The sequence below is a fragment of the Oryzias melastigma genome, linkage group LG23, assembly GCF_002922805.2.
Source record: "Oryzias melastigma strain HK-1 linkage group LG23, ASM292280v2, whole genome shotgun sequence".
NCBI classification, from domain to species: domain Eukaryota; kingdom Metazoa; phylum Chordata; class Actinopteri; order Beloniformes; family Adrianichthyidae; genus Oryzias; species Oryzias melastigma.
Window position 1 is genome coordinate 1,667,518 of NC_050534.1, and position 12,799 is coordinate 1,680,316.

At 41.1% G+C, this 12,799-nt stretch overlaps 1 protein-coding gene across 7 annotated transcripts in view; it reads right to left on the reverse strand.

Moving 5' to 3' along the window:
• lrmp (lymphoid-restricted membrane protein) overlaps positions 1-12,799 on the reverse strand; it is a 57,921-nt gene that overhangs the window by 23,717 nt on the left and 21,405 nt on the right. For all 7 annotated transcript variants that reach the window (XM_024294671.2, XM_024294672.1, XM_024294675.1 and 4 more), the window contains exons 17-21: positions 11,946-12,097; positions 11,193-11,304; positions 9,680-9,935; positions 6,882-6,916; positions 5-104 (exon numbers count right to left, since the gene is read on the reverse strand). In XM_024294671.2, coding sequence (XP_024150439.1) covers positions 5-104; positions 6,882-6,916; positions 9,680-9,935; positions 11,193-11,304; positions 11,946-12,097 — 655 coding nt within the window. The remainder of the gene's footprint in view (positions 1-4; positions 105-6,881; positions 6,917-9,679; positions 9,936-11,192; positions 11,305-11,945; positions 12,098-12,799) is intronic.

Below are 12,799 nucleotides of genomic sequence, written 5' to 3' on the forward strand. Positions count from 1 at the left end.
TCACCGCTCTTCTCGGAGTGGGACAGATCAGGGAGCGCGTCCGCCTCGGGGTGCTTAGCGCTCACAGCTTGTGAGTGGGCGTCGAGAGGTGCTGCTGCCGCTTTCTGACATGCAACGAGAAACATCGGAGAAAGAAGAGGCAGCAAATATGATCACCAACTCGAGACGAGACAGGAGCACGGGAAAAATACACTGAGACACGAGCATTCTATGTCAAAACCAACCAGACCTGCAGCTATACGGCCACTAAAGACCGCACAAACTCTAGTCATGTTTCCACTTAATCTAGCATCACCTTGAAAACTTTGAGGAATGTTTTTTAATACAATAAAGTCCACTGGAAATTCAGTTTCTGATGGTTTTAACATGTTCCTGTAGCATTTTGATGGAGGACATAGATAAAGAACAAGGAGATTAAAATAGCATTTCTTTATTCAGAATGCTGTGAATCAGGAGCAGAGGAAAAATGTGGCTCAGAAAAATATCCTATTTGTGACGTCAAAAATATGATGTGAGCCACAAGCTTGGGAGAGAGTTCTTAATATCAGGGTGGGGGCAGAGGCAGAGCTACAGGTTGGCTTGGGGGGGGGGGGCAGCTCCACCCCACTTGCCACCTCAATTTTTGAGTCAATAATGACAGATACCACTTGATGCTGACAGAGGCGCTCTCGCCTAAATCTGGTTTAGCTCAAAATGCTCCCAAAATGTCATCTGTGTTCCTCCACTCCTGGTCATTAACTTTCAGTAGGAAAGTTAGGAATCATTTTCAAGCATTAGTTCCTCTTAGGACAGGTCAGAGGCGGAGCTCCTTCATCCTTCATCACAACGACCAGCTCGCCCTGAAGCATCATTTTTGGCTGACACTCGCTAAAATGTTCTAATCTAAGGTAAGTTTTTGCAAAGATAAAATATGTAAATGCTTCATGAATACGTGTCTCACTATCACAAAGCAGTAGAGCACTTATGATGAATCTCTTAAGATGTTTGATGATTTGGGTTTGTTGCAACTGCAGGCTACAAAGAAGTTAAAGTTTAAGTCACACTATTTGTCACACACCTAGGTGTGTGAAATTTGTTCTCCGCACTTGACCCCTCCCCTGGGGGAGTGGTGAGCTGCAGACACAGCCGCGCTCAGGAACCATTTGGTGGTTTAACCCCCCAGTCCAACCCCTTAATGCTGAGTGCCAAGCAGGGAGGCACTGGGTCCCATGAACCGACAACCTTCCAATCTCAGGGCGGACACTCTACCACAAGGCCACTGAGCTGGTAGAAAATGCACCGCCATAAATGGGGCACCTCATCTAAACGTTCAATCAACACTTGTGCGTATTTGGTTTAGGATCTGCTCTTCCACATGTTATTTATGGTCATGTTAGCATCATTGTGCTGGGATGGATGGGATTTCTGAACATTACTGTTCTATAAATGAACGAAGCTTCATTCTGTGGCGCTCCACCTGAGGACAGGTGTGTCTGTGGGGGGAGTGAGGATGAATCCTCATGGACCAGCAGCTGATCACGAAATCATGCTGTGTAGAGTTTCAGTTTGTTTATGATCTTTATGAATGTAAACACATTGTGTACAAAGACTCAGATGATGTTAGAAATACGTTTTCTTTAGGTTTTGTTTCTGCTCAAACCAATCAGATGCTCTTTACGAGCGTGATGACGTCATCGTAGTGCTGCGTGCCATTATGCTCTTCTGCTCCGTGCGCGTGAGAGCGCCATGGTGTGTGCTGAGAGGAGAAAGCTTTCCATTGGATGTTCAGTGTGCATTGATGGACCAAGTAAGTTTCTGTTTCTGTATGTTTTTCTTTGAGTCTTTTTGTTCTGTTTAGTTAGTAAAGCGAAGCTAAATGAGCACTAACGAGACAAGGAGCACGGAGTGCCCGTGGGCGTGCATGTGGGTGAGCACGAGTTTTGGATATCTTTTTTCAAGTAATTTAAGTTACAATATAGTTTGTGTTAATGAAAAAAGAAAACCTTTGACTAATTTAGGATAACGTGATTTATGAAAGCGACTTAATTATGGAATCATTTAACAATGCACAATTACATATTTGTTCTTTCTGCTGCATATTATTGGGAGGCACAGATTCTGTCTGGATCAGCAGCGGCCTGACAGAATCTGTGTCGCCTCTTGTTTAATGTTCAAAAGGTGGTTAAAAAAATCAAACATGATAAATAAAGTCTGTCATAATTATCCACCTTCTTTTTATCCTTTTTGGGACAAAACATGAGTGTTTTTTAAACCGGTCGGCACTAGTGGTGTCAATCACAAACAATGATTGTCTATCTTTACTGATGTTGAATGACAGACATGAAGTCTTGTCCACCTTTGTCATGGGAGGGCCAACACCTCAATGTAAGGGTGGACCCCATAAGAGAGCACAAGAGTTAAAAACTTAAAACTTTACTAACTACACACCTTACTAACACATCGAATAGATCAAAATGCTGCTTTTTCTGAATGTATTTATTTTTTTAAACTAGGTGATGGAATCAGCAGCAGTGAGTGGATAGATGATTGCAGCAGATGAAGACTGATGAGAACATCATGAACATCAACCCACTGATGCTGAAGCTGCAGCATGGAAACCAGCAGCTCCTCTAATAACAGCAGTATGAGAGGAAGAACCGCTGAGGTCCAGACAAAGTCATTCCTGCACAGGACGTCCACACAGATGCTGAAACTCTGACCAGAGGTGGAAAATGAGTGTTAACACTAAAGATTTATTTATTTATTTGTTCTGTCAGTCATCAGAGTGAATATACTGGATAAATAAAAACATATTCATACTGCAGATGAGAACAGGTGTTTTCTTTTTTTCATGATGTAGAAGCTGCTTGTTTGCTGATTAGCAACAAACTGAAAAATATTTATTAACTATTTAAACATTATTGAATATAGAAACTTTTTTTTCATAATTTGAAATAAATTCAGGTGTCAAGGGATAAGAAATCATCAATACAAGCTTCTTTAAGATTTAGAAATAGCAGCTCAGCTAAAAGAACTGCTGCTTTCTCAACAATAAAATGTTTTGAAATACATGTTTTTGATGCTGTCATTTGTGATCGACTTCCACTCTGCTGTTTTCATGTGCCACCCCTTCCAAAACTTCGCCCCCCTCCTGACACCACATAGAAAATGTTCTATCTCTGCCACTGGGTGGGGGGGATGTTGTTCCACGCCAACAGTCCCACCCACACCTCAGAGGTTAAGCTCCTGCTGCTCTGCAGAAACTATGTCCTGTGACGTCAGCAAGAAGGTGGTGTAGTAATGGTTTGGGCTGGAATCATGGGGAGAGTTGGAGCAAATTAAAAAAAAAAAATCTCCAAATATCCTTAACAACTGGAGCTCTAAGTGCAGTGTTTACAGTCTGTCGTGCCCCATAACTTTTCAACCGTTAACGGAATGAACTGAACAACTCAGATGTACATGCTAATAATTAAAAAAAAATAACATTTCTTATTTAACCCTCTGGATCCTAGATACTAAAACTCTGTTTTTGTCTACTTTTGAATTTACCTCTGTACTTTTAATTTGAAAGACTACCTGCAGCTTATTTGTTATCATTTTAATCAGCACAATCGTACCTATGTAATACTACCTTTATTATGTCATTTTTCTGATATACTCACACATCAGACATCTGAAAAATAGGGTTCCTTTTGCTGTGGAAACCTAAAAAATGTTTAACAAACTGTATATACAAGATAGAATAAAAGTTTTAGGTGTAATTCCACAAAAAAATAAGAATACATTTAGTCAACAAACTAATCAACATGTTTTTGAATGAAAATACAAAAGAAATTCCAGGCGAAATTCCCAGATTCCTTATTTGGGCCACACATATGAACAGTTTGTGTTGATAAAAGAACATCACAGACCTCACAGCTCCATGATGTGACCTTTCATATGTTGTCATACAGACAGTGATCTGTCTGCCTGTAGATTCCGCTTCTGGCAGCCTCAAAATAAGAATTTCTCTCCTAAGAGCACTGCTGTTCATTTGACATGTTTCCTGGAATTTCTCTTTTTTTTTTTCCTTTCTTTTTTTCAGCTTTTTCTTTTTTCTCACACATTTTCCTTATGGTGTTTGTGAGGAATAATAAAAAGGTTTTAGGGACAACTTTGATCCAGCTGGACTTCAGGTCTGCTCAGCTGGAATCTGCTCTCAGGTGGGGGCGTGTCTGTCCACTCTGTTGCTCGCCTCTCGTAACAGCGGCGGGCGGGACTTTGGCGGAGAAGCACAGAGGGTCTGTGATTTTTGATAACGCTGGTGGATGTTGCTGTAGTAAACTCGTGTCCGACCCCATCCCAAATTAAGATTATGATATGTTTCTTCCATGTGGAATTTCTAATAGCGGACAGTTCGTTTTGCTCCACCCCTCCACAGCGGGTGCACTGACCTGCATTGCAGCCGTCGGATCAAAGTTTGTCTTCCACCTCATTTATTAAAATAAAACACTGATTTTGTCCAAAAACCACAGATGAGGGTCGTATTCTCCCTTTAATTCAATAATAAATCAGTCACAGAACATAAAAATTAAAGTTTATTTTAGACGGTGTTTGATCAGGTTGATCTCACAGCTGCACAGCAGGACGCCTGAGGGCGTCCGTCGGTTCCAGAGGGTTAAGGTGTTACGGTGCGACCATGGATTTTTGTTTTTGTTTTTTTTTTTTTTTTTGGCACAACATTGAAAAATCCAGTCACATGTGCAACCAAATTAGTCACAATCCAAGACCCTGTACTGGGATATTAATAAGTATGTGGTCAATTTTTGTCTTGGACTGCTAAGGAAAAGGTTTCCTACTGTTTTTATGAGTTAAATTTGAGCTCTCTGGAATGGATGTTTTGTTTTTTTCTTAATTATTAATAAAATGTTTTCTGATTGGAATAGCTTTAGAATTCAGTAAACATGACCTCCTAATGCAGAAATTCAGTCCTTAGGACTCTGTCAGATGTGGAACTCCACGATAGTGTGGAACAGTAACTTTGAAGGATTCTATTTTAGATGAAGAAATACTGTTATTTTTAGGAGGTTTGTTGAATAACATTTAATATATACTGTAATGCTTATTGACTTGAACATTGCATGTCAGAAGTTTCTTCCATTACTGTATGTGACAACTGTAGCCCAGGCTGGGTGGAGTTGGGGGTGTTGTATGGTACATGTGTGCCTAACTGTGGCTTGAGATCTGTTGCATCCCAACTAAAGATTAAGCTGAGCTCAGACTCCCTCCCCGCCGGTGGTCACAGTCCTGCAGACTGAGTGTGTTTGTGTTGTGAAGCAGTGTAGTGATGGCTGGGGTTACTAAAGGCAGATATATGGTATGTGCATCCAACTTTGAAAAAAATGTTTATTGTCGTGGGAGAAATAAAGACTTCCGCTGGCAGCAGCAGGTGGAGCTTCAGGAATTGAGTTGATTTACTTCTGGGTAGCAAAAAACTCAAAATATAACTAATATTTGATAAATAATTTGTTTTTTTTATTGTTCCAAAGGTAACATATAAATAAGGATATAGTGCACTCTGAAAGGCTTAAGAAAGTCATAGTATGCCCCCCTTTAATGCTGTACCTTACAGCATGAAGAAGATTTTTTGCAAATAAAATTTTTACAAAAACAGCAACAGGAGGACAAACTCCTGCCTGCAGTAGGTGTGTAACCACACAAGTGACACAAAAAGGTGTGAAAAGATCTAACACACGACATTTAAGCTGGTAGTTTCAAACTGATTTTCATAAATATGAACATCTCTGTCGATCAGGTTCAAAGGTCAAAGCAATTTAGTCTGAAGTTTCACTTTGGAAAACTGACAGATGCAGAGTCATGTTGAGGAAATCAGCAGCGGGTTTGAAATAGAAACTTATGTCAACTCTCTTTCACAGTATGAAAAGCTGCACGGATATCTAAAATTAGATGCAGAGGAGAGCTTGCTCAACAGTATTAAAGCAACAGTCAGTCAGTCAGTCAGTCAGTCAGTCAGTCAGTCAGTCAGTCAGTCAGTCAATGAGCAGAGTTCTCTGGTTTCAAAGATCTTCTGGGTATTCCTGGTGAAGAACTCCTCTATTGGACAGAAATGTAAAGAATCCTTGGACAAAAAAAGCTGCATTTAAGCTTAAATTAAACCTAAAACTACTTACATTTACATAAACTCCAGTGTATGCCGATAATTGGCTTTATGTTGATTTATTTTGGTTGTTTAAAGCTTAAAAAATGATGCTTCCTCAAGCTACGTTCTCAGCACACCAGAGACGGGCTTTAAAACGAATGAAAACTGGAGACATGTGGAAACACACATTGTGTGCTTTACTGTTCAAGACCCATCACTACACAAGTATCGACACAAGTTTCTATAATCGCTTTTGCCACCACTGAATACACATCAAAAGTTAAACCAGTCGATCTTCCACCAGTCATGACTCCGATGTGGTAGTGCCGTAGGGATGGCGTCCCTTTTAATTCACAGACTGAAGGAGAAATGAATAATTGTGGTTTGTGTCTGGCTGGAATTGTGTCACACCAAGTCTTTCATTTATTGGAATAAAGTTGTGAAAGAAAAAGTCTGGAGATTCACCAGATCTACACCACTTTAACATTCAGCACCAAACCTCTTCCAGCTGTGAGTACTGGCGTAAGCAGGGGGGTCGCTAGGGATTTTGGGCCCCATGAAAACATTTATATAGAGCCCCTAACACAGAGGCAAACTGGCATTAGGGGCCTTTGTGGGCCCCCCTCAGACTGGGCCCCTAGAATCAGCCACGTTTACCCCCCCTTTTTGGTGCCCCAGGGCGCTAGTACGGGGTAGCCACAGGTGAACACTGAACACAGGTGTCACATGTTCGGTAGCATAAGAGGAAAAGGATCAATCTTACCTGTAAAGGTTGATGGTTCTCCTCTGGCTGTGCGTCTGAAACCAAAATGATTGGAAACAGTAAATGTAAAGAGATTTTAACCACACACAAAGAAACGACAAATACAAGCATGTCATTCAGAAGAGAAGGTTTGATCTCAGAGCTTCATTATTTCCATATTAAGGGACGGTGGTTAAAAAGAGGGGCAGGCGTTAATGAGCCACGTTTGTTTTCTCTTTCTGTGCTTCCATCCATTGAGGCAGACAGGAATGAGGATTACAGAGCTCAGACCTCCACAGCGGTCCTTAAAAGGAGGATTTTTCACACGGATTTTCTGTTCCTGCACAAACCAGAAGAACCGTAGAAGGCAGCAGCACGAGTGCTGCACGGCTGCTTTACAGGGCGTCCAGACAGATGAATGGCTACCAAGCCATAATCCTCTTTTTTAGGTAATCTGGTGTCATTATAGCAATTTTATGATCAGTTCAACTAAAAAACTGTCAAAAATTTTTGTTTTTTTTACTAAATACTTGTAACAAATGAATCAATTGTATCTTTTTTGGCTGCTATAAAGGTAAAAGCTGATCCTATGAACATCAAATATTTTACAGAAATGATGACAAAAGTTTGGACACATCTCCTCATTCAATGAGTTTCTTTATTTTCCTGACTGGTTACATGATAGAGTCTCACTGAAGGCTGTAAGGACCATTTGACCATGAAGGAGAGTGATGGAGGGCTGCTGCAGATGACCTGGCCTCCATGTGAGCTGGGCCTGAACCCCATTGGCAGGTTTTGGGGGGATCTGGACGGCAGAGTGAAAGCAAAGAGGACAACAAGTGCTGAACACCTCTGGGAACTCCTTCAGGACTGTTGGAAAACCATTTCAGGAAACTACGTCTGGAAGCTCATCAAGAGCATGCTAAGAGTGTACCAAGCAGGAATCAGAGCAAAAGGGGGGATGGTTTGAAGACACTAAAGCACACGTGTCAAAGTCAAGGCCCGGGGGCCAGATCCGGCTGTTTATTCTGGTCAGTCCGTGACCTAAGGTGTGTTTTGGATTTTGGCCCCTTGTGTGACTGAGTTAGACACCCCTGCACTAGAATATCAAACAGGATTTGAGCTATTTCACCTTTTTTTGGTTAGGTCAGCAGTCTGCAACCTGAGGCTCCAGAGCCCCATGCGTCTCTTTCATTCCTCCATCGTGGCTCTTTGGTTTGAAAATAAAAGCAAGCAACTGAAGTAAACCACTTTTTTTGCATTTATGTTTAGTTTTTCAAACTGAAGTTCTCTTTAATCAGTAAGATAAACATTTTTTAAACTACAGACAATCCATTTAAATTAAAAAAGTCTTGTGAGCTTTACAACTTAAAAACTATATTTTATAAATGAATGGCTTTTAATGGCCACAAAAAAAGTATTTTTCTAAAAGATGAAGTGGGACTTTTTGGCTCTCATTGGGTTTTATTAAATAAGAAACTGGCCTAAACGGTTCTTTTAGCATTAAAGGTTGCAGACCTCTAGGTTAAGTACATGGTAAATGGCAATAGGGCTGTGGATCATTGTTTAGGTGGCGATCCAATTCAATTCATGAATTAAGCTCAACGATTAACATATCGTACCACAATTTTTAATTTTTGATATTTTTATTGCTATGTGTATGTCTATTTGCTGGCTGAATGAAAATTGAAATTATTTGTATTAAATCATCAACATTTATACCTTTATTTAGAACAGGAGATCAGAATCAACAAAACTGATTAAAAAAACACAAAGATTCAGATAAAAAGACATTTTGTCATTTTAATTTTTTTTTTTTTTTGATAACCTTCTGATCATGTTTAGCAGTAACATAAACATAAAAAGGATAAAAATCACTGTTGTTTTGGATCATTTAACAGCAAAACCTGAAAATGTTCTCCACAGTTTTCTATCCTCAAAGTTCTTCAATATTTGACGTTCTAAGCATCACATATTGATGAAGAGCCCGAATGAAAAGAGTCATTTTTTTCCGCAGCAGAATCATCTGATTCACGTTGATTACATCCACCTTTCAGCAGCGCGAGGCTGTTTCTTCAGAATAAGATAGAGCTTCTTAATTACGTCAAATGTTGAAGAGTTGTCATAACCAAAAGAATGTAAACACTGGAGCTAAAGCCCCGATGTTAAAGCTAATTCATTTTTTCAGAAGTTATGTCTGTGAGTGGAACTTCAGTCTCAGTTTTTGAACGGAAAAAATCTCTCGCTAGTTTTACTTTGAAAACCGGAAGCTTCACCGTCACGAAGATGTGTTTACTTCCGGTAGCAGTACCGCGGCTCTTTTGGTTTAGTTTGTAAACTTAAAATCCTACATTAATCTGCATTTCAGAGCAAAAATACATCATTCCCAGATGATATTTTGATGGTATTTTACTACACTAATATATTTATAAAGATCGCAAATTGGTATTAGAATTCTTGGGAGCAGATCGTGAGTGTTCGAGCACTCGGATACTAGTTACAGCCCTAGATGGCGTATACTTATATAGTGCTTTTCTACCTTCCTTAAAGGCCCAAAGCGCTTTGCAGTCACACACATTCACACACTGATGGTGGCTTCACTGCTGAACACTGACACCAACCTTCCACCAGAGGCACTGTGGGGTTCAGTGTCTTAACTCCACATGTGTTCATTCATAGTTTTGAAGCTTCAGTGAGAATCTATAATGTAAATAGTCATGAATATAAAAAGCACTATTGAGCCACTTAAGTGATTTATCAATAAAGGTTATTGAAATGATTGATTTGTTTGGTTGTGTATGTGTTCTATTTTTACTCACCTCGACCGTCTGCCACACTGGGGTGAGCAGTGGGAGTTGCCAGGAAGACTGCAGATAGAGGAGTTGAGATGTCCCGCCCTCCTCCGTCCTCCTTCGCTTCACTCTCCACCGTCCAGGTCTCCTCCTCGTCACACCTGTCAGGTAAACTTGCTGCAGCTTCCCTGCGTTCCGGAGCTCCACAGTTCCTCTCTGCCAGCTCGTTCTTTAGGAAGTCTTGAAGAGCAAACTCCTCCTCCCAATCCAAGTCTTCCCCAGGCTTCAAGGAACACAGATGGACAACAAGATTCAAACTCACAACATGGTCTGATGTGAAGCTGCATGTGAGTGTACCCCGATGCGTGTTTAGAAAGCTCTTCAAAGCTTTAATTATCCTATTTTCCACAGTATTAGGTGCATTAAGTGAGACAAAAGAGTCAACGATAAATCCAATGACTTTTTTAACCACATTCACTGAAATTCGTTCCAAATTATTCTGCAAATTATATTTTTCTATTATTTATCTATGCAAAGCAAATGACAGTCATAATTTAAGTCCTCAACCATTAGATGATGTATTAAATGTTATCAAACAAACCCCCTAAAGACAACAGTATTTTTTCAAAACTAAGAACCTTCAAATGTTCCACATTAACACAGAGTTCCACAATGTTTAAAGATTCTAAAGAACTGAAAATGGTCATTTATGAATCTGCTGCATCCACATGTTAAGAGGGGGGACCGTGCTTTTTCTGTGTTGGCTCCCAAACTGTGGAATCAGTTGCCACCAGCTATAAGAGAGATCACGCTTTTGGAGTGTTTTAAAAAAGAATTGTTCCTCCACTACAGCCTTTTAGCATTAGCCTAGCCTTTTATTCGATTTTATGGTGGTTTTATCTCTGTTTTAAAATTGTTTTATTGATTTTATCATTGTTTTTAAATTGTTTTACTTGGTTTTATGTCTTTTATCCTTTTTTATGTTTTACTATTGCACAGTGCTCGGTTTTTGTTTTCCCTTGTGTACAGCACTTTGGGCCTCCTTGACTGGTGGTGGAAGGTGCTTTATAAATCAATAAATGAAATGAAAAATGAATGAAAAGAGCTCTGGATTACAAGGAACATTATCATTTATGGAAAAGAATTAAAGCTTTGAAGAGCACCTTACAGTGCAAAGAACACTACCTAAGATAACTGTCATCATAAAACTAAAATTATGTATTTAAAATGACAATTTATTGCTCCAAAAATGTAATTTTCTGATAACCAGACTGCTTCCAGCACACATATTGCAAACATGCATGAAGGTTTGCATCTATCCAGCTTCTGTGTACAGAGGCATGTGGGAACACATTTCAGCCGCCAACTCACACTTGAATTTCTCTGCAGCTTCTCCATCTGAGTTCTGCGTCACCACTGACGATCTGCTGTCGTCACCAATAAAGTTTACAGTTTTTAGATTTCTATTCCTCTAAATATGTAAGTTCCTGCAGGGTTTTTGTTGAAAACATGAAAAAAAGCCATTTCCTTCCTGTCAGACCTCTTCTTCTGGTTCTGGAGTCTGGCAGGAAACCTCTCTGGCATCCTGAGGGGCCTTCAGCAGCTCCAGATCCTCTCTCAGCTGCCGCTTCTGGTTCTCCTGCTCCTGCACCCTGCAACGACAAACGTCACTTTAAAAACCAGACCGTGGAACAAAACAAAAGAAGATTGAACCAGAGAAGTCATGCGGTGAACCTAAAGGCCATTACAGGAGGGCTAACTGTACCCCGTCCGCAGGCCCACGCAGTGTCCCATTCCGTTTCCCAGGGTGACAGTTATTTGGGTTTTGAGCTTCAGCCCTCAGATCCTAGAATTCTTGGCACTGATCGACTCTTTTAGAGTTGAACTAAAGTCTTAAACTCCAAGAAAAGGAGACCCAGCTATGATCCAGAAAACCATTTAGAATCTGTAGGTCAGAAAACTTAAGATGAAGCTGATAACGGAGTGCGAGGAAACCCCCAGCTCCTCTGGTCAGACGCTGCACCAGTGTGCTCCTTTTATAGGTGTGTGACACACGCCTCAGACTACAATCCAGAAAAGGCTTTGGGCTAAATGAAGCGAGCCTTCAGAGGTGAGCGAGGTCTGAATCTGCTGTGTGGGTTCAGTCAGCAGCAGAATCTGGACCACATCAGTGTTTAGTGTCTTTTAAGGACACTTTTTGTAGCACTAAAAGAGATAACTTTATTCAAACGTCAGCATGCAGATTGTTTACAGGGAAGCATATGCAAACCCTCGTCTCGTCTGATCTACTCACCTGACTGACAGGTGGAGGATCTCTGTGCGGGACCTCCTCATGTTGCTGGCCATTTTGATCAGCTCCTTCTCTAGTGAGTCTGTGTACTGGGCCAGCTGGTCCAGGCGGTCAGCCCAGTCCGCTCTGCGGGCGTCCAGCTCGGCCCGAACCGTCTGTGGGAGGGAAAAGGCTGAGGGTCAGTCGGTCACCCGCTTGTGGCTACGGTCCGCTCCAAAAAGCCGACAGAAAAACCCTTTCAGCGCCATCCCGCCGAGCTCCCGCTGCGGCTGCATTCCGTCTCATTTGATGCGTTAAATCCTGTATGTTAGCACTAATGAATGCAAAGCAGCTACCGGGGTGGGGGGGTGAAGGGAAAGTGACGGAGGAGGGGAGTGGGCCGTGTTGACGGTGCCGAGTAAACGGCACAGATCAGAGTTAGTTATGTAAGTGGTTTCTCTGGAGGAGAAACTGTGGGTGGAAAGGAGAGAAAAAGCAGATAGAGCGAGGAAGAATGCAACATGTGGAGAGGGGGGGGGTCACTTTATATAAATCTATGATTCATGTTAGAAGAAAAAAAAACATCCAATGAACCTTCAGAGTTTCAGAAAAAAACAACAAAGAGGTACAAAAACATGATCTGTGTCACTTTGTTCTGGTGTCAGACTTAGTTTTTCCTTTTAAAACTGGTATCACGCTCTCACCGGCCACTTCATCAGGTCCACCTTCCTAGTACTGGCTGGACCCCCTTTAGCCTCTAAAATAGGGGTGTCAGTCCTCGAGGGCCGGTGTCCTACATGGTTTCAACCAACCTGCCACTGAAGCTCCTTGTTGGCCAAACACACCTGATCCAGGTAATCAGCAGCAGATAAGGCAGA